At 48.1% G+C, this 21914-nt stretch overlaps 1 protein-coding gene across 1 annotated transcript in view; it reads left to right on the forward strand.

Annotated features, from left to right (window-relative positions):
- The window catches only part of LOC119968589 (glutamate receptor ionotropic, kainate 3-like), a 653521-nt gene that overhangs the window by 194603 nt on the left and 437004 nt on the right, over window positions 1–21914 (forward strand). The window contains exons 2-3 of the mRNA XM_038801220.1: window positions 14709–14876; window positions 19652–19909. Coding sequence (XP_038657148.1) covers window positions 14709–14876; window positions 19652–19909 — 426 coding nt within the window. The remainder of the gene's footprint in view (window positions 1–14708; window positions 14877–19651; window positions 19910–21914) is intronic.

Consider the following 21914-nt stretch of genomic DNA (forward strand, 5'->3'; position numbering starts at 1 on the left):
TAAAAATGCTATGATTCTATGATATCCATAGACATTTCCCTATCCGCTACCTTAGTCACCTCTTCAAAAAAATTAAATGAGATTTGTCAGGCATGACTTTCCGTTCACGAATCCATGCTGGCTCTCCCTGATCGCCCAACATTTTTCGAGGTGTTCAGTTACCTAATCCCTGATTATAGACTCCAGTAATTTCCCCACCATAGATGTTAGGCTATCCGATTTGTAATTCTCTGGTTTCCCCCTCTCACCGTTCTTAAAAAATGGAGCAACATGTGCAGTTTTCCAATCCAGAGGGACTACACCTGAATCTGGGGAACTCTAAAAGATTATAGTTAGGGCATCTACAATGTGCTCCCCTATTTCCTTTAGCACTTTTGGATGGAAACCATTAGGTCCTTGGGATTCCTCACTCTTGTTAGTTCCATTAATTTCCGAGTCACTGATACTGCACTTAGGTGAATTGTATTAAGTAAGTTGGCAGAGTGTGTTAATAGGAGAATAAGATCAGTGCTCAGTGAAACCAAAGCTTAAGAACAAATGACACATGACTGAGTAGGAGATGAGTTTGGACAAAAAAAAATGTTTTGGATTACAACGGTCAGTATGGAGAAGGTCACAATCTAAATTGTTGAGCTCAAAGTTGAGTCCTGAGGGCTATAACATCCCTAACAGGAAGATTCCCGATTAATTCATGACCCTGGTTCCAACCTGCAGGTTAAGATTGAGACACAGCAGGAAAGCAGTGAGATCAGAAGGGATATGTGACTGCTCTCAGTTTAACTGTAGCTATCTATCATCCTTAGTTCAGTTTCAACCAGAAGTTCTTGCTGGGATCCATAGGACACAATAAATAATCCAAATTTCTTAAAGGCCATTGTCTTAGCCAGTTCTGCTTTACTGCTTGTGGTAACATATCTTAATCAGAAAGCCAGGAACATTTCGAGCAATTTGGAAAGATCGGCATAGACAGCGGTGCTTTTACTTTGTATCAGCAATCTATCCACTGCAGGAAATCTTGGTTATGTTCCCAAAGACAATGCAGATTAATATTTTTTAAAGGGTAAATTTGTATCATTTGGGGTTTCCTCTCAATGGCAATATAATTTGCTTTTCTAGTCATCTTCATATTGCTACTTCATTAATCTTCATCTGAAGTACTCTTGGAGACTGGTCCTGTCAAACAGTGCTTAGTAAGAGAACAACTTGCATTTATATCATGCCTGTTGTGACCTCAGGACATCCCAAAGTGCTTCACAGCCAATGAAATACTTTTACAATGAAAGCTTACAATGAAATCATTATTGGAATAAATTAGAGGCCGACCATATATTATTATCTGCTGAATATATTTAATCACTTTCTAAACAACCTTTTACCGGAACAAGCTTATCCATAATTTTTAACTGTCGTCAGAAAATAAAATCTTCCCTTAAAGAAATTGGCCTAAAAATACTGGCCTAAGTAATGCTTTTTGAATTTGCGGTTTTTGATTCTTGTTTTGTGTAGTTCAAATTGTTGGATATAAGGGCTAAGAGTAGAATATTTCACCATGTTTTGGATGCAGCATTAGCAAATGGGTTGGTTAGTTTAGTTAGTAAGATAACCAATCAGAATAACACCAACAGGGGCAGCACGGTGGCGCAGTGGGTTAGCCCTGTTGCCTCACGGTGCCGAGGTCCCAGGTTCGATCCCGGCTCTGGGTTACTGTCCGTGTGGAGTTTGCACATTCTCCCCGTGTTTGCGTGGGTTTCGCCCCCACAACCCAAAGATGTGCAAAGGTAGGTGGATTGAACACGCTAAATTGCCCCTTAATTGGAAAAAAAAATGAATTGGGTACACTAAATTTATTTTTAAAAAGAATAACACCAACAGCGCATGTTCGACTCTGGTTCCGGCTGAGGTAGACCTGGGATTATTTACTGGCTCTGTGCCCCCAGAGTGGAAGGCAATGTTAAATCAGCTCAGGGTGAAGCACCAGCAGCCAGAGTGCCAAGAACATGTCTTTAAGGGCAGAGTACAAATGATATGTTAGCAAGTACAGCCTGAATCATTGTAGCATTAACTAAACCCATAGGTGAGGCTACCCTCAGACAGATAAACCATGATCTTATTGAATGACAGAGAAAGCTCAAGTGGCCTAATAGACTATTCATGCTGCTAACTTGTATGTTCCTTCTACCTTCTTAACCACAATTTGGAAACCAACATTTTTCTGTGTCTTTGCATTTCCAGTTTCCTGCAAACATTTGAGATTTCAATGAGTTTGCCCTCAATCCACATCATAAATTTAGGCTCTGTTCCAGATTGTGACACAGATATATTATTATTACTTAACAGCTCATCACCAGGATCTAAAGGATCAGTACAAGTACTGCAAAGCAAATACCAATGCTCTTCAAACCATTATCAACACAAAGCAATGAGATTCTGAGCCTTATAAGAAATAATGTAATGTCAATAAAACTACATTATTTTATTGAAGTGATGCATACGAATGTGCTATTCACAATGATTTCTTCCATCTCATTGCTTTTCAGCTTTATGCATGTTTCGCTAATGTATGGGTCCAATTTTTCAGATATTGGGTAAAGTGACATTTTCACATTTTAGTGAAACTTGCTTCACTCTGGTTGGTTCCATTTTCAGTCCAGAAAGGCAACCTGAGAACCATGGCATCATCGGGGGTGAGATTCTTTGGTCTCCTTGCGGTGTGTTTCTCGGTGGCGAGAGGCAGCACACCGTTGCTCGGCGATGGAATCTTCTGATCCCATTGTCAATGGGATTTCTCAATGAATCCGCCCCATGCTGTGGGGGGAACCCGCGGTGGGGGTGTACCGTCGGCTCGACTGGAAGATCCCTCCGGCGTGAACACCCGAAGATCTCGCCCAGAAAATTTCATAGACAAGTTTTGGCACAGAAAGAGACCATTTAGCCCACCATGTCTGCACCAGCTGAAAATAAAAGCTCACCACCCATTCTAATCTTTGCTTCCAACACCCGGTCCATAGCCTTGTAGGTTAATAGCACACTATTTGCACATCCAGGTACTTTTTAAACAAGTCGAGGGTTTTTACCTCAACTACTAATACAGACACCTACCCCTCTCTAACCTTGATCCTTGACCCAGATTGATCACTTACCTGGTTACCTTTCCACAATAACTCCTATTTGAAGGACTTTGATTTTAAGACTCGCTCTGCACCCTGCCCATGCAGATTAAGGCTTTTCTGCTTTTCAACTCGAATGCCAATTTTGCTTGTGCATCAGAGAATTAGAGCTGCAGTGTTACGGCTAGACCTCTGGGGAAAAAAGCCAATTTTGATCTGAATACTGAGAAGCCCAAAGCAGCACGGTGGTTAGCATTGCTGCCTCACAGTGCCTGGGGCCCGGGTTCAATTCCAGCCTTGGATTTATCTGTGTGGATTTCATACATTCTCCCAGTGTCTGCGTGGGTTTCCTACGGGTGCCCTGGTTTCCTCCCACAGACCAAAGATGTGCAGGTTAGGTGGATTGACCATGCTAAGTTACCCCTTAGTGCCCAGGGATTTACAGGTTAGGCTCTGGGGATAGGGCGGGGGAGTAGGCCTAGGTAGGGTACTCTTTCAGAAGGTTGGTGCAGAATCGATGGGCTGAATGGCCTTGTCCTGTATGAATTCTATGGTTCTCTGGTTCTAAGTCTTTTGTTGCCTCAGTTACAAGCAGTTACAAGCAGTCTTCACAGCCCCGGCACCGTCCGTCAATCTTTCACTTAGCCAATCCTGACATCTAGTCACTCGGCACTTCTCTTCCATGTCATTAGCATCATCCTCAAACCTGTCACTTCCATGAAACATCCCCCGAGACCGTTGATCTTGTCCCCATCCAATCATGGCCGCTCAACTATTTTGGTTGGATTACACTGTAAAAGACAGGCTGTACACAGGCTCAGGCTAGTTTCATTTTTTAAATTAGGATACTAACTCCTCTCTTAAAAACTAACCCTTATATTGTGCATTGTCTAAAAATACCATTACATTTTATCTTAGCTTTAGAAGCATATTGTCACCTCCCCGTTCTGTGTTCACCACTCCTATAATTCATTGGTGGTCATGCAACAATATTGTACGCGAGTCAGCAGTTATGAACTATGCCACATCTATATCGGGTTTGTTCCAGTCAATTCGGGATAGAAGAACAAGTCTGGATTCAGGCACAAATCCTGCCAATGAAATATCGTATTCCATCCCAGAATATTATCCAGTTGCATGAAAGATCAGACATATACGAACTTTACCTGGTTTAACAACTAAATGTAACAAAGGACGGTTGTTGCTCCCCCACTTGAAGGGACATGAAGAAACTCATGCAACTTTAAAATAACTCTTAAGATAACTTGATTCATGATGTAATTTTAGTCAGTTTTAGTTCTGGCTTCATCCTGCTGATGTTCTAAAAAAAAATCCATTAGGTTTGCAGAATTTGTAACAAGGGTTAGCTTTTAACTTTGCATTGAAAAAGCAGCAACACCAGCTCTGCTGCTTTAATTAGCAGAATTACTGCAACCCAAGTCAGATACGGTCAGCTCAGATAGTCACTCACATTCAAACATTACAATCCATAAAAGTGCACAAGATAATGAAAAATTCGATCATGCGTCACCTTCATCTTCAGAATAAAAAATTTAATTAGGCACAAAACCCACCCAACACTTCACCACAGCATTTGAGATCATTCTTGACCGGTGCGGTCACACTTAGTATGTTTTTCTTTCAAACCCATGGGTTCACAAACCTTTCTGTATGGGAGCCTCCTTGTAAATACTATCAAATTCCAGGATTTCTTTGCAAATATTGAAACACTCACACTGAACTCTGTCCCATTTAGTGCAAAGCAATGGGTCAGAATGTACTGTCAGAATCACAGCAAGGCTAATGGTGCGCTCTGTTATTTAGGGGTAAAAGGTGAAATTAATTCAGCCGAGAGGCAAATTTGAGGTTCAATGTGAATATTCAATAGTTGCTGTGTGAAACTGTACTGGTCCGCCATTAGATTCACAAATACACCATATAGAAAAGTACAGACATCCATTGACCTCATATAGCAATGAGATAGAGAATCTGGTGAACTTGTGCGATGACAATAATCTCTCCCTCAGTGTCAACAAAACAAAGGAGATTGTCATCGACTTCAGGAAGCTTAGTGGAGAACGTGCCCCTGTCTACATCAATGGGAACAAAGTAGAAAGGGTCGAAAGCTTCAGGTTTTTAGGTCACCAACAACTGTCCTGGTCCCCCCATGCCGACCCTATAGTTAAGAAAGTCCACCAACGACTCTACTTTCTCAGATGACTAACAAATTTTGGCATGTCAGCTACGACCCTCACCAACTTCTACCACAAAATGCACCACAGAAAGCATTCTTTCTGGTTGTATCACAGCTAGGTATGGAGCCTGCTCTGCCCAAGACCGCAGGAAACTACAAAAGGTCGTGAATGTAGCCCAATCCATCATGCAAACCAGCCTCCCATCCATTGACTATCTATAATTCCTGCTGCCTCAGAAAGGCAGCCAGCATAATTAAGGACCCCATGCACCCCGGACATGCTCTCTTCTACCTTCTTCCGTCAGGAAAAACATACCAAAGTTTGAGTTCACGTACCAACCGACTCAAGAACAGCTTCTTCCGTACTGCCATCAGACTTTTGAATGGGTCTACCTCGTGTTAAGTTGATGTTTTCTCGACACCTAGCTATAACTGTAACATTATATTCTGCAGTCCTATTCTTCCTTCCTTCCCTATGTACAGTATGCATTGTTTGTACAGCATGCAAGAAACAGTGCTTTTCACTGTATACTAATACATGTGACAATAAATCAAATCAAATCAAATACCCGGGAATTCCTTTGAGGGCTACTTAGTATTCCCACATAGGCCCTAGCTTTAAATCATATGCATGATAATTAGACGAGTCAAATCCCTCTCCTTCTGCCCAAAATCTTGAATTGTGATCGTTCTCATTTATAAGCTTCAGTAATGTGATAGTACTGACCAGCAAACAGGGTTATTAAATACTCAAAATATGCTTTGGGACCAGTCAATGTGCTGTTAAAGCTGAAATTTAAGACAATCTTCGATCCCACATCACCTCAAATGCTTCAGATTTCAAAAATATGCCCAGTTACAAATATTAGGGGAAACAAGAGAAATATTTAACAAGAAAGTTCATAGTTTATGCAGTAGAGCAAAATATTGTACATGTGACGTGGTATAATACAAGTTTTCATTTTGACATCCCCAAGGCAAGGAAAGAGCAATCACTTCTGAGAATTTGTATTCATCTGGCTGATTCATGTGATCCCCTCAGTGTTCACTCTCCATAGTTTAGTTGCAATCTCATTGGGTTTCTGCTCAGTGAGTGGCACTAATTGTGACTATCTTAATTCCAGACATCACCGGCGCGATTCTCCGCTCCCCACGCCGGGTGGGAGAATCGCGGGAGGGCTGGGCGACTCGCGACACGCCGCCCTTGCACCCCCCGCGATTCTCCCACCCCCCACTCGGATGAATCGCCGCTCGCCGTTTTTCACTGCGACCGGTGATTCTCCGGTTCAGATGGGCCGAGCGGCCTGATGTTCCCGACCGGTTCACGATGGCGGCAACCACACCTGGTCGATGTCGTCGTGAACATAGCGCCAAATCTTCGTTTGTGGCTTGTGGGGGGCGGAGAGGGGAGTGAGCACCACAGCCGTGCTCGGGAGGGGACGCACTCTTTCCCCTCCGCCGCCCCGCAAGATCAAGCTGTCACGTCTTGCGGGGCTGCGGAGGGGAAGACGGCAACCGCGCATGCGCGGGTTGGAGCCGTCAGCCGCGCATGCGCGGGTTGGAGCCAGCCAACCTGCGCATGTGCGGCTGACGTCACTTAGGTGCCACCGTTGCGTCATTCTCGGTGCGCCGCCTGGCGTCAAGGCTGGCGGCCGAGATTTACGGAGCGCCACTCCTAGCCCCCTGGGGGGGGGGGGGGGGGGGGGTTGAATAGGGTGCGAGGAGCGGCCTTCCTGATGCCACGCGGGAGCAGAGAATTCCGCCCCACCAAGCGGTTTGAGTGTCAGAGACATTTGTATATGCTGATCACCAGACTCAAATAATTTGTGTTTAATTTAATCAATGGCATGAAGTGTGGGGAGGGGAACATGTGGGTGGTGGGAATGCAAGACAGCTAACCCTTAACAGTCCCTGTACTCCAGTTTCCAGGCTCTCACACAGCACAAGTGTTGCCTTAATCCATTTCCAGAGGAATGGAGCACGTTTTAGTTTAATTTCAGATCCACAAATTCTGAAAATCAATCGACCTGCACCATTTCGGCATTTCAAATCCATTGGATCTATGAGAAATCAGTCCTTACTCCATCTTTCTGAGATGTCAGTATTCTTCTTGAAGTTTTGAATAGCTGTTACCAGAGTACCAGAGAAGTGCATTGTACCAAATCTATTCTCTCTGAAAGAAATCCATGTAGAACTGGTCATTGCAACTTCTCAGATAAAACAGCCAAAATTTAATGAAAGCAACCATCAACTAATATTTCAAGCACAGCATGTATTGGCATTACTTGGTGCACTGGCCTATGATGGAACGGATTGGGCCTATTTTTGAAATGCTTTCTGTGTGGGGAACAAGCTTGGTATGATGGATGGTGTTAGATAGTCCATCCTGCCTTACATTTCTAATTCTTGGAATTCACAGGCTTTACAATCAGATATTTTACTTTCCAGCATATACCAATTTACAAGAGTATTTGCATGCCAAATCATGCGCTGGGATAATCCGAAATTGTGAGAAAAAAAAAGCCATATAAATACTTCCCCTCCCTTGCTTCACTTCCTTTCTTTCATTCCCTCATCCATACCCGTTGGTGCTTGGCTCTCCCCGATACAATCACCAATTCCAAGCTGAGAGCGACGAAAGGCATCCAAACAACTTCCAAAACCCCTAACTACCAAAAGGCCTGCAAAAGCAGTCTGCTGCAACTTTCCTGATTTTTCTTCCCTCCTCATGGAGTCGGTGCTTTAACCTTTTGTCACTGCTCTATCCCACACACTGCAAGTACAGCAACTCACTTAAGCGTGAACTGTTGACATAAACCTACCGGTTGGCATTAAACTCCATTGGCACAGTGCAAGCTACCTCTTTCTGAGATCAGTGAAATAGTTTAATCTCTTAATCAAAGATAGATCCAATTAAAACAAAACTGCTTTGTTCTCCTGGGAGACATTGCTGCCTATTGTATTATTCATTCTGCTCATCAGTGTGTTTTGTAGTTTTTTTTCTATTACTCCACTCTTAATGAGAAATTGCTTGTTATGATGAGTTATGATACTTTTAATTGGTGACAGCAGCCTGATTGATTACCATACTAGACAAAATTAGAAGTATTGCTTATATGCAGAAAATGTAGTCGTTTTCATAAAAGGACAGTCAGTCACAAGAAGGCTATTTTCATTTAACGTAACCTCTTCACCGCCTGTCATGTTGATAATGAAGCCAATTTGCAGAATTACCTTATAAATATTTTGAAGAAATGTCTAACCATGTTTATTTCTAAGTTGCTAAAATTGTTCTTGGTCTCAACACATTGTCATCCACGTCTCTGTGGTGTTGTACACACAAAGCAGGCTCCAGTACATATCAAAAGAATGGAAAGTCACTATAGTTGCAGACGAGCAACGGTTGCTTTCCTCCATCAGAGAGAGAGAGCTGACTGGTGGTGATTTAACCTAAGGACGACCACACCTTAGGCAAGGGGCAAGTTTGAGAAGGCGGGCCTTCAGGAATAACCTCAGCCGGTATGAGAATTGAACCCATGCTGTTGGCCTCACTCTGCATCATGTAGCGGCTGTCCAGCCAACTGAGTTAAACTGGCTCTGGAGAAATGCATTCAGCTCTTCAAACCTGCTTCATAATTCAATCGGATCAGGACTGATTTTCAATTCCACCATTATACATTATACATTATCTCCATATTCCTTAATGCAATGGCTTTAACCCTATTTTGGGTTAGGCACCCCATAATATATTGTCAAGTTCTGTGACATCACCCCCTCCACCCCCATTCCTCTCTCTCTTCTCTCTGTATCTATAAGCTGCGACCCACATGGCTGCACCACCCGTGCCAGCCGCATTAGCCGGGCTGGGTGCCCTGTGCACCCATGTCAACATAGACCCAACTGCCAGGCTGCATGCATTGGACCGCCAAACAATGCTAATGTTTGTGTGCCTCCGCCAGCAGGAGAAGAGCGGCCATAACCGGCGAGAGCGGGACCAAACCGGAGGGGTGCACCTGATTTGCACCCCCTCACCGTGCACAAATAGAGGGCATGGACATAGCTGGAGGACCCGAGGACCAGGAGGTTGCCCATGCCGCGATCGGGGGCGCGCCACCAATTGAGACCCCACTATCTGGCCCCGCCTCTCATCCCTCACCCCACCCCTCACCCCACCCTCGCCCCACCCCTCACCCCAGCCCTCACCTTATGCCTCATCTCACCCCACCCCTCACCTCACCCCTCACCTCACCCCCCACCTCACCCCCACCCCGATCCGCCTGCCTAACCATGTATTGTGTATTGTGTCTTGAGGACCACCCGGCGATCGACCAAGCTGGCGGACACCGCCCCCGGCCAGCGCTAGGGTGGCCAACCCATAAAGATCAACCGGGCCCATCAGGAGCACACCGCTCCCCGCCAGCGCCAGGCCGGCTACCCCACAGCGAGTCCTTCAGTGACGGGGTGGGGAGCTGGAGCAACAGCCTTCCGTCCCACTCGAGCCATGAAACCACGATCCAGGGAACCAACACCAAGGACACAGATACACATGACACCACGACCCAGGGGACCAACTCTCAGGACACTGATTAATAGGACACCACGACCCAGGGGACCAACACTCAAGACACTGACGGACAGGGCAGCACGACCCAGGGGACCAACACCCAGGACACAGACGGACATGAAGCCACAACACAGGACACACAGGAGACGGACGCAGATGGCACCTCACCCCAGGGGATCCCCGAATACAGGTCCGATGATGACACTGACTTTCCGTCACAGCTGTCTCACACCTTCCGCCATCACAGAGACTATCACCTTCGTTGGGCTCTGGCGATGAGGCTCCTTGGACGCTCTCTGGTGAACAGCACACAGCCGCTCTGATACAGCAGGCGGAGGTAGGAGCAACTGAGGGGCTGGACAGTCAGAGGACACAACTGCCCCAGCAAGCAGCTGCCGCCCAGATGGGTCCGGGTTCCTGGAATTCCCACACCTACCCAGTGACCTGATGCAGTCAGGGACCCAGGGACATGAGATGGGGATGTTGGCCGGTTTCTAGCACCTGCAGACGTAGGTGGATGAGTGCATCCGCCTGCAGGAGCAGGGAATGGTGCCGGTCATGAGTGCCACCCAAGCCGACACTGCACAGGTGGCGTCTGCGGTGGAGGCAATGGGGGTGACGGTGCCGGACATGGATCGGAGTATGCAAGGCCTGGGGTATTCTGTGCAGATGCCCTCCGCAGCCCAGGACAGGGCTGCCCTCTCACAAGCAGCTATGAGCCAGAGCCAGCTGCACATTGCAGAGGTGCTCAACACCGTGGCCCGGTCTCAGCAGGCCTTGGCCCAGTCTCAGCAGGCCATCGCTGAGAGCATCGGCGCCATTGCCCGGGTGCTGGCCGGCATCGCACAGACCCAAACAGAGATGGCCAACTCCCTGAGCTACATGGCTGCAAATGTTCAGACACTGGTTGATACCAGAGCGGGCCTCCAGGACTGGCAGCGCCAGGTGCCAGGGGTGCCTCCGGTGTTGGATCCATTTGCATCCCCGTCCCATGGAGAAGCCCGGGGACCATCGGGCATACCGAGGGATAAGGAAATGATGCGGCACATACAGGGTGCCCCTGCAGGTGTGGTTCCGGCACACTGCGGCACCTCGGACTCCCCCCCCCCCCCCCCCCACCCCCCCAACCATCCCTGGTGCATCTGGTGGACAGCAGGTAGAACAGGGTGGCAGCACAGCAAACCATCCAGGCCGGGCCACCCCAGGAAATGTCCGCCAATGGGGACCCTAGTCACAGGGCAGGAGTCACAGGAGTCCACCTCCACTTCTGCTATACTGTCTGTGGAAACACCTAGATGTAGCCAGAGGGTCCGCAAGGCCTGCAAGCTGGACACTAAGTAAGTTGGCACGGGTGCAGGCACAGACTACTTATAGGAGTTAGGGCATATATAGAGAACTTTTGTTATGAAACACACTGTAACACCGATGATAGCTGCCTCTGTGCTCTGTCCGATGCCTGCGGGGGTGGGGCAGGAACTGAGTGCCAGTGTGGGTTGGGGGGTGATGGAATGTTGAGCTCCGGTGTGTGTGATGTGCACCCCCCCTTTCCGGACGTCAATGCCACCCCGCCCCCAGCGAGACGACAGGGCCATGTAATGCAGTGTCCAGTCCGCATACAGGGACCACCAGGTGGAGGGTGTTACTGTGGCCATGAGTCATTGTCTAACGATGTAGAGCTCAGAGCTCATCGCAGAGTGGGTTGTCATCATTCCCCATGCCATGGACAGACCCGCCTCTACTCGCAACCATGTGAGCCCAGCTCGTTGTGCCGGTGGATGTGCAATGGAGGGGTGGTGTGATGCGGGTGATGTGGTGGAGGGGGAGGTGAGGGCTGTCAGTGGTTGGGGAGGTGGCAGTGGTCGGTGGTGAGGGAGGTGGGGGTGGTTGATGCTGAGGTGGTGCTGTACTCTGCTGTCCGTGCCCATGCACAGCAATCCCCTCCCCCCCCACCCCAGTCGGTGAAACGTGCGGTCAGCAGCCCCCCCCGTGCTCGCTGGCCCAGCCGTTGGCATTGGGCTGTCTCCCGTCCCTGTCTCGCCCCCTCGGTGCCCTGACACCCGTCCCTCCTGTCAGGGCCACTAGCTGCTGGCACTGCCCTCATCGGGGGATCCCGGCCCTGGATGTAGCCGCCAGTAGGTTCCGCTGGCTGGGTTGTGGGTGGCCCCGTGGGGGGTCTGACACATGTGTGGATGGCTGGGAAGCATGGGCTGAGCCAGTGACCGGGGTGGGTGCCAATCTGCATGTCCGCCGTCATGGTGTCGGCTCCGCCCTGCCATGGCAGGTCGCAGCGTCTGTCTGCTCCCCACACCCCCCTCGCAGTCACGGCCGTGCCGTCTCGCTGTCCCGGGGTCCCCCCCATTCCGACCCCTACCTCCTCCGGCTGCTGCATCAACCAGCACACGTCAAAACATGTTTCAAACCATGTTTGAACGACGCAGTATCACTGGGGGCTCGGAGAATCGCAGCTTGGGTGCCACGCTCACGCGTTTTTGGCCGCTTGTGAGTATCGCGTCCCGCCATCGGATCGGCGGCACAGGCCGTATCGGCATGAATGCCGATTCTCCGATCCGGCACAGGCTCGGAGAATCCTGGCACTGATTTTCCAGGAGGGACAGTCGATCATAGTGGTGTGCTGGGGGAGAGGGTAAATAGGCTTGCTGGGTGGCGAGGAAAAACCCTCTTCCATGTGAGCTGATGAATTTGGCCCTTTACATTGTATTTTGTCTGATTTCTGGGGGTGGGAAATCAAGTTCTTCCAGTGTTAAATAAGGCCAAATTTTTTAAATTGAAGCAAGTAGCCTCTTTCAAATATTTTGCTGACTAACCTGCCCCCTGAAAGAGCTGATCGATGCCGCCCAATCCCTTTCTGACTCACCTCCGTCAACTTCTGATGTCAGTTCGTCAGAAGCAGATTGTGGTTAGGTTTCCCATTTTATTGTTGTTAGCCCGCCCAGCCACCCCCTCCACTAACCCCCCCCTCTCCCTCCCGCCCCCACCCCCGTCCCACTTCAGCCCCTTCCCAGCTGTGATGGGATATAATTCCCCTCCAGTGATTTTGAACAACTGTTTGTTTAATCTAACCAAGTACATTGTACCTTCAGAAACAAAAACACATCATGCATCAAACCCACAGCTGGTCAGCCAAGAACTGCAGAGAGACCAGAAAATTTAATAGTTCAGGTTTGACCCTTCACACCATTCAATTCTTGTACTCGTTGAAGTAAGTGGTGTCAGTTTTAGGAATGGAACACACTTTAAGAACATCGGGAACAGGAATCAGCTGTTCAGTTTCTTGAGCCTTTTCTGCTGTTAAATTAAATCATTGTTTTTTTAAAAATTTAGACTACCCAATTCATTTTTTTCCAATTAAGGGAGCATTTAGTATGGCCAATCCACCTAACATGCACATCTTTGGGTTGTGGGGATGAAACCCACGCAAACACGGGGAGAATGTGCAAACTCCACACGGACGGTGATCCAGGGCTGGGATCGAACTGGCAGAAGTGCTAACCACTGTGCCAGTGTGCTACCCAATAGATCATTGTTGGTTTGTATCTTAGCTCCATCCAGCTGCCTTGGCCTCTAAACTTTAACACCCATGCCGAACAAAAATAGGTGTCAAAAGTCTGTGGGCGGAATTCTCCACTCCCCACGTTGGGTGGGATAATCGCGGGAGGGCCGGGCGACTCACGGCATGCCGCTCTGGCACCCCCCGCGATTCTCCCACCCCCCGCTCGCAGAATCGCCGCTCGCCGTTTTTCACGGCGACCGGCGATTCTCAGGCCCGGATGGGCCGAGCGGCCTGACGTTCCCAACCTGTTCATGCCGGCGGCAACCACACCTGGTCGCTGCCATCGTGACCATGGCGCCAAATCTTCGTTTGTGGCTTGTGGGGGGCGGAGAGGGGAGTGAGCACCACGGCCGTGCTCGGGAGGGGACTGGCCCGCGATCGGTGCCCACCGATCGTCGGGCCGGCGTCTCCAAGCGATGCACTCTTTCCACTCCACCGCCCCGCAAGATCAAGCTGCCACGTCTTGCGGGGCAGCGGAGGGGAAGACGGCAACCGCGCATGCGCGGGTTGGAACCGGCAGCCGTCGTGACGTCAGCCGCGCATGCGCGGGTTGGAGTTGGCCAACCTGCGCATGCGCGGCTGACGTCACTTAGGCGCTGCCGACGCGTCATTCTCGGCGTGCCGCCTTGACGCAAGCGGGATTTATGGAGCGCTGCTCCTAGCCTCCTGGGGGGGGGTGAATAGGGTGCGAGGAGCGGCCTCCGAGGCCGCGCGGTAGCGAAGAATTCCGCCCTCTGTGTCAAGTATTCCCAGCCATTTTAGGTGTAACACTGGTGAATATGAAATGATGCTCCATCCGAGCCAAGCCCTAAAATGTCCCACACTGTAGCACTGTTGCTGTTTTCAACACATACCCTCCTTGTGGATTCGAGTAAGTGAAATTACAATGCCAAGGGGATCATACCATACTAAATTGCCTTCAGTCTCTCCATCAGTCAGAGGGAAGAAGAGATCTATACTTCCCTCCTGCGTCGGGCATGGTTGCATTTGATCTCAGGTCTCACTGAAGTGAACAGACAGTGTGCTGATTCATGGCATAACCTGTGAAAGGAAAAGGAAATTTTCTTTTTAGTCATTACTTGCCAGCATAAAAAATGGTGGGAAGGTTACCTCTGTTTACACTTTCAAGTTTTCCAACTTTAAATAATGGTCAGCAAAAATATTTCCAATGCCTACACCATGATGATTAGAGGAAATCTATTCCCTCCTTCCCATCAATTCCATGAGGTGCACACACACTGTGGTGACTGTTGTTTTGTTTTTCTATCACAGGAGGGATCTTTGAATTAGTGGAAGGTGGCACGGTGGGAGCAGAAGAGCTAGCCTTCAAATTTGCGGTCAACAATATCAACAGGAACAGGACGCTGCTTCCCAACACCACCCTGACATACGACATTCAAAGGATAAACATCTACGATAGCTTTGAAGCATCCAGGAAAGGTAAATCCCTTATCCGAAAGACGCCACTTGCTGCATTTGTTGGATTTGATTGCATCTCCGTGTTCTGCTGTTTTCACTTTGGCACGATCAGCTGCAGGGGAGAATTGCAATAGATTTCACCTTCAAATGAAGATCCAGATTTCCGTTCGCTGCACAGAGATGGGAGAATTCCTGGTTTTGCAACCCCGACGTTTCAAAATGGCCACCTGCAGGCCAGATTTTCTTTGTGGGAGGGCTGTGAAGGATGTCAGGTGCATGGGCTGCTGGGTGGAAGTCTTGTGTTGCATTAAATAGAAAAGAATAAAACAGCCTTCCAAGCTTTACCCCCTAACTCCGCACATACTCCCCATGACCGATCCACACTCCACTATGCCACCTCATGTCTCTGACACAACTCCAAGATCCCTCATATCTCTTGTGTCAACCAATTCCCTTCTCCCCATCCCCATTCCCCTCATATACCTATGTCCATCACAACCACAATCTGGTGCCACGTTTTCCCTTCCTCCCATCCATGCCAACAGGTGTTATTGGCAGTTCCTTGACAGTTTTGGCTGTTATTTGACATCTTTAAAGTTCCAGTAGGTTTATAGACATCTTAATGCACATTTATGTTTACTCCCCCAAAGGGTGCCTTATCTCTAATAAAGGTGCTAAAGGAATATATTCAAAGAGGTACCTTAGCTCTTGAAAGCGGTACCTTGGCTATCCAAAGGGGAGGCACACTTTCGGAGAGGTGATGCACACTTTGAAAATTTTAAAAACGAACATGATTGTGTGTGTAAAGTGCATACACTTTTAAAACTGTCAAGCGTGCAAAGACCTGTCAAGGAACTGTCAAACTGTCAAAGGTCTATCAAAGATTACTAAGTAAATAAGCGTGGAGAGGGTAAAGTTAAAGGATAGTAAATGATGGACATGGGTTGACACAAAGTTGGCATGGGGTATGAGATGCAGGGACTTGACTTTCAAAGCACAATGGGGGCTAGACCAGAATCTTAGGGTGCCTGAGTAGGGTGCTATGGGTTGGCATAGGGCGTACAAGGGTCATGGGTGGGGGTGGGGGCATGTTATGACATAGATTGGCATCAGGAGTGCATTGAGGGGGATGTTGGTTGAAGGCTCCAGGGCTGTGTTGGTTTTTTAAAAATTTAACTAAAACAGTGCTGCAGCACGCAGTCAGGTTATCTGCCCAACCCAACTCTACTCACGCTCTAGAATTAAAATTCAACCTGCGGCCGGCCTTTGTTAAAGGTTGGGTTTGCAGAGATTTCTCCTGTCTCTGTGTACCCAACCCAGGAGTGCAAATCAGGGTCTCAAATGGCCAGATGCCTCCGGAAACAATGTATGCAGGAACCTTCACCGGCCCCTGTGAAAACTGGAGTAAGCCACATTTGAGGTCAGGTCTTCGGATTTCCAACCATTTCTGGGATTTCTGGGAGAGGTCTCTTGTCGAAAATCTGAGCTGAAGTCTTCACAAGAGAGACCATCGGAACAGAAGCAGTCGGTGGTCTCCTGACTGACATGTTTTCCTTCCTCAGCTTATTGCCGCTGGTCATTGTACTTAAGCTTTTCATTTCAAGTGCTCTATTACCTTGTGTGTAATATGTGCTGGCAACAAAAAATGTCCAGTCATCAACTACCCAGGACTTCTTGGTAAAAGCTCACTTATTCTTCAAGATGACTATCAAATTGCATCGATGACATATAAAAGTTACAATTCCCATTCACAGCCACTAACAACATTGAAATTGATTTGAAATTAGCTGGAGTAGAAGTACACGGGACATCAATGCATGGCGACATAGAGTGACAGGATGTAGAATTAACTCCACGCCATTTTGACTTCAATGTCACTGTGCTAAGTAAAGTCAAGGGACTGGATTCTCAAAGCACAACGGGGGCCGGACAGGAGTAGGTGGGCACAGAATCATACGCTGTCAGCACAGATCCACCTCCATACCGTTTGCAGAAAGGCTGCAGACGGCCTTTGTTAAATGTCGAGTTTGCAGAGCTGGGCATAGTACTCCTCACCTGCATGTGGAGGATAGTTGATAAATATAACTCAGGGGTCTGTTAATTTTCAGTTGGTAGCCACATTTCTCATGATGGCTGAAACATGACAGTGTGAGGGAGCAGCCTCCTGACTGCAGGCCAGGAAACCAACACTCCAAAAGGCTTTGTAAACCTCTCTTCAACTCCAGCCTCTGTGCCATGATGGCCTCAGCTGCAGCCACAGGCCGCCCTGTGCAAGGATTTCATTGTCTTCGGGAATGGCCTAGCAATTGTGCTTTCTATTTTTAAAAAGTGCTCAGAGAACACCTCAAGCTGTAGGTATCCTCTCCTACATCCACCAGCAGTTCCCACTTTGGTGGGGCCGCTGTTACTGCCCCCTATATGGATAATGGTAGGGTTGCGGGGTGGATTGGTGGTGGTGGGTTGAGGGGGGGAAGAAGGAGGTAGGATGAGGAGGCCTCCTATTGAACCTTCTGCCCTAGGAGCCTGCCCGCCATCCTTAATCTTACAGTTACTGTGCCCTCTGGCCATTAATGACCTTGACATCAACAAATTGTATCAGGCTCCACTTCTCCTGTGGTACAAGGTCATGTTCCGAAAGTTCTCCTGATGGGAAATCCAGCCCAAAGTCTCTGGAGAAGCAAGACCTGTGCTCAAGTGTGGTCAATTGAGAACCAAAGTCACAGTAACATGTGACCTGGGGATACCAGAATGGAATAAATTAGAGAACTTACGATTGAGTTAATACTATCCAGACAAAAACACAAAACTCAGTTTCGAGTTTGAGATGAAGACTTATGCGAAGACTGGATATGTTAAATCGCCACCTTCCAGCTCCCTACTTGTTATGACAGAACAGCCTATTGAGAGATAGAAAGTATTTAATTAGAGATGAGTCTAGCCATTATTGTGTTCGTAAATATAAGACTGCCGACTCCAATGTAATTTAAATAAAGTCCCCATCCTCCAAAATAGCACACAAACAAATGAAGGGTGCAATCCAAACTGGGGTGCATCGCAGCTGTTAGATGCCGGGAGAGCCCTGCATCGGACTTCTCGACAGCCTTTATACCTCGTGAGATCTGGTTAGATCTTGCAAGGTGTCACAATCTGGCATCTCCCAGCCTCGATGACGAGACTCCAGCCGGGTCCTGTTCGGTCGTAGTCATCAGAAATAGGAACCAGGTGGAACGGCACTTGGGAGGGGGGGTCTCCTCATCGGTGGGTGGCTGTTCGATCCGATGAAGGCAGAGGGACGTCAGCTTCTTCGCCAACTTCACTCTGCAAGGCAGGATCTTGTCCATTGTGGGTGGGATCCAGACTGTGACATCTCGCAAGATCTAACCAGATTTCACGAGGCGTAACGGCTGTAGGGAAGCCAGGGGTGGGCCTCTCCAGGCATCTACCAGCCACATCCCACATTAGTTTGGATCGCACCCTTCATTTGTTTGTGTGCTTTTATGGCGGTGGGGGGAGGGGGTTTGGATGGGGGCGGGTTTATTTAAATTACTTTGGAGTCGTCAGTCTCATATTTATCATCACAATAATGGCTAGATTCATCTCTAATTAAATAGTTTCTACCTCTCAATAGTCTACTCTGTGATAACAAGTAGGGAGTTGCGATATGACATACCCAGTCTTCACATAAATCTTCCGGGTCGACCTCGGGAGGGGTTGGCGCCCTGGCACTTCTGCTGCTATTCCGGTATTTTGGCACTGCCAGACCATCATCCTGGTAGTGCCAACTGAACACCCTGGCCGTGCCACCTGTCATCCTGGCACTGCCAGGGTGCCCAGGTGGCGCTGCCAGATTGGCAAGGGTACTGCCATATTGACAGCCTGGCAGTGCCAAGCTGGCATTGTGCCTGTGCTGGGGATTGGACCCGGGGGTGCCCTGGCAGTATGTGGTGGGATGCAGGTGGACCGAGGACTCCCCGACAGGTGTGTTGGGCATTGAGAGGGCCCACGGGTTGTGTCGGGGTGGTGTGAGATCAGGTGCCATTTAAAAATGGTGCCCCGATCGCTTCCTGCACTGAGGAGCTACCCTCGTTGGAGCTCCTTGGTGCAGGAAATGCAGGCTTGGCGGGGCAGGGAACGAACAAGACACGGGGAACGACCCCGCTAATCCCGACCAGAACGGCACTCTGATTTATTTTGGTTTGATTGTGCCCGTAATATTTAATTTACAGCAACAAAATGCAGAATCAAATTCATCCTTGCACAATTAACGCTGATGCAGCTGGGACAATAAAGAATTTGAAGTCTGAGTTTGGCATATTTTCATTTCGGCCTGGGTGATATTAATATGACCAGCTGCCTTAAATCCAACTTTCTACTCCAGATAATCTGTTAATGAGGCAATGTTACAGGGATAGTCATTTGCAATTTCACTATAAATACCAACCAGAATTGATCTTCACAATCCACTTACAAAATCAGATGAACACAAGGTTGGTCTCAGCCTACCAACAAACACGACCTAGCTGCACTCATGAAGAATATTTATTTTAGGAGATGCGTCAGCAGCTTTAAAAGACAGCAGGAAAAAATAGTCAAAATATCAAACTGTATATTAACTTATCTCCCCTCATACAGTCATTGCATCCTCCAAGAAAATTCCCTCAATGGTAAAGTCAACAGAAATGGTCAGTTCCTGAGGAGAATTATTTGTAAATCATGTTGTTAAAGGTTCTAAGGTGGTGTTACTCTCTGAGACACATGCTGGTCACTGTTGATGGCTCTGCTTCTTTTCTATTCAGCCTGTGATCAGCTCTCATTGGGAGTGGTTGCAATATTTGGGCCTTCTCACAGCTCCTCGTCGAATGCTGTTCAATCTATCTGCAACGCGTTGGAAGTCCCTCATATTCAAATCCGATGGAAACACCATCCCACGGACAACAGAGACTCTTTCTATACCAACTTTTATCCTAACTATTCCTCTCTCAGCCATGCTATTCTGGACCTTGTGCAGTTTCTGAAATGGAGGACAGCAACTGTGGTTTACGACGATAGCACAGGTAAGTGAAGAGCTGTATTTATGAGTACATGGAGAGATGAGTGTGTGAGATGGAGAGGGGGCTTTGAATCATCAAATACATTCAGAAAATAATCCAGCACAGGAGAAAGTCTTGGACCCATCATGCTTGCAATCAAATGAATCCCTCCCAGCAACTCTCTTCATAGTGCTCCTCAATACCCCCCTTCAAGCACTTATTCCCTTAAGCGAATGTTAAATTTGCTTCCTCCACCCTTTCTAGCAGTGGATTGCAGATCATTACAACTCATTGCACTGTTTTACCCTTTTTTGCCAATCAGCACGGTAGCATTGTGGATAGCACAAATGCTTCACAGCACCAGGGTCCCAGGTTCAATTCCCCGCTGGGTCACTGTCTGTGTGGAGTCTGCACGTTCTCCCCGTGTGTGCGTGGGTTTCCTCCGGGTGCTCCGGTTTCCTCCCACAGTCCAAAGATGTGCAGGTTAGGTGGATTGGCCATGTTAAATTGCCCCTTAGTGTTGGGTGGGGTTTCTGGGTTATGGGGATAGGGTGGAGGTAGGGGCTTGGGTAGGGTGCTCTTTCCAAGAGCCAGTGCAGACTCGATGGGCTGAATGGCCTCCTTCTGCACTGTAAATTATATCTTGAACCCCTGTCTTCTGGTTACCAACCCTCCTGCCATTGGAAACGGTTTCCCTGATTTACCCCTATCAATACCGATCAGGATTTTGGAATCTCTATCAAGCCTTCCCTTAGTCTCTCTGATCTTGAAGAAAATATATAGTTTCTTTAATCTCTCTAGGTTACACATCCCACATCCCTGATACCATTCTGATCAATCTCCTCTTCATCCTCCCCCAGGCCTAGAGATGCTTCCGAATCTGTGGTGCTGAGAATGGGCAGTGGGATTCTCCACCTGCAGGATTCTCCATTGTGTTGGCAGCGCACCCACGCCCACAGATTTCCTGGTGGCCTGGGGTGGCCACAATGGGAAATTCCTATTGGCAGGTGGCAGGAACGGAGAATCCTGCTGCAGGCGAGGGCACGCCGCCCCAGGGAAACACAGCTGGCAGACTATAGAATCCCACGCGGGATGCATTGTTCCAGCTGTGGCCTTACCAGTGTTTTATAAAGGTTCAGCATGACTTTTTTGCTTTGTTATTTCTCTATTTATAAAGCCAAGGCCTGGTACCCTTTTTAAACAACCTTCTCGACTTGTCCTGTCACCTTCAAAAACTTGTGTGTCTGCCTTGTTTCTGTGCCCTTTTGAAATTTGAAATTTCATCAAGCCTGGTCCGTCATTCAACATAGCTGATCTTGGGCTTCAATTTTCCTGACTCTTTCCCAAATCCCTTATTCTCTAAGAGACCAAACATCTGCTCTCTCAGCCATGCTGTTACTTGTTGGAAAAGTTAACCTTGGGTCACACCCACGAGATTCATTGGAGCGATTCAATGACCTTATTCAAAGAACAAGGAGCGGGATTCTCCTTCCCGCAGGACCTGTTTTCTGGCGCGGTGCACCCCTGCCGGCAGGAGAATCCTCTGTACCGACAGGCGGCCAATGGGGTTTCCCATTGTGGCCATCCACTCGCCTTCAGGAAATCTGCGGCGTGAATGCATTGATGGCGAAGCGGATGGGCGGATGATCCCGCCGATGGAAAATACCGCCCAGGGAGATTTCCTGGTATCATTATCAGCATTCTCACCTCAGCCAACGCCAAATCAAATAGCTTATCTGAGCAGGTATCTGATTGCCATTCATGGATATAGCGGGCACCGACTACCATCCGCATTTCCTTATATACAGTCACTGTGTGTGGATAAATCGGGTCTTCTCTCAACTAAGCACTGGGAAGCTAAAGCTACTTTACGCAACTTCCCACACAAATGCTGCACCTTTGCCGATTCCCATGCCATTGTATCACAACAACATACTTCCTCCTCTGTAATATCAGTCGCATTTGCCATCACTTGTGAAACTAATAAATATTATTATTACTTTTACCAGTAAAACCCCATCCCCAAGAT

The sequence above is a fragment of the Scyliorhinus canicula genome, chromosome 1 (assembly GCF_902713615.1).
Source record: "Scyliorhinus canicula chromosome 1, sScyCan1.1, whole genome shotgun sequence".
Taxonomy (NCBI): domain Eukaryota; kingdom Metazoa; phylum Chordata; class Chondrichthyes; order Carcharhiniformes; family Scyliorhinidae; genus Scyliorhinus; species Scyliorhinus canicula.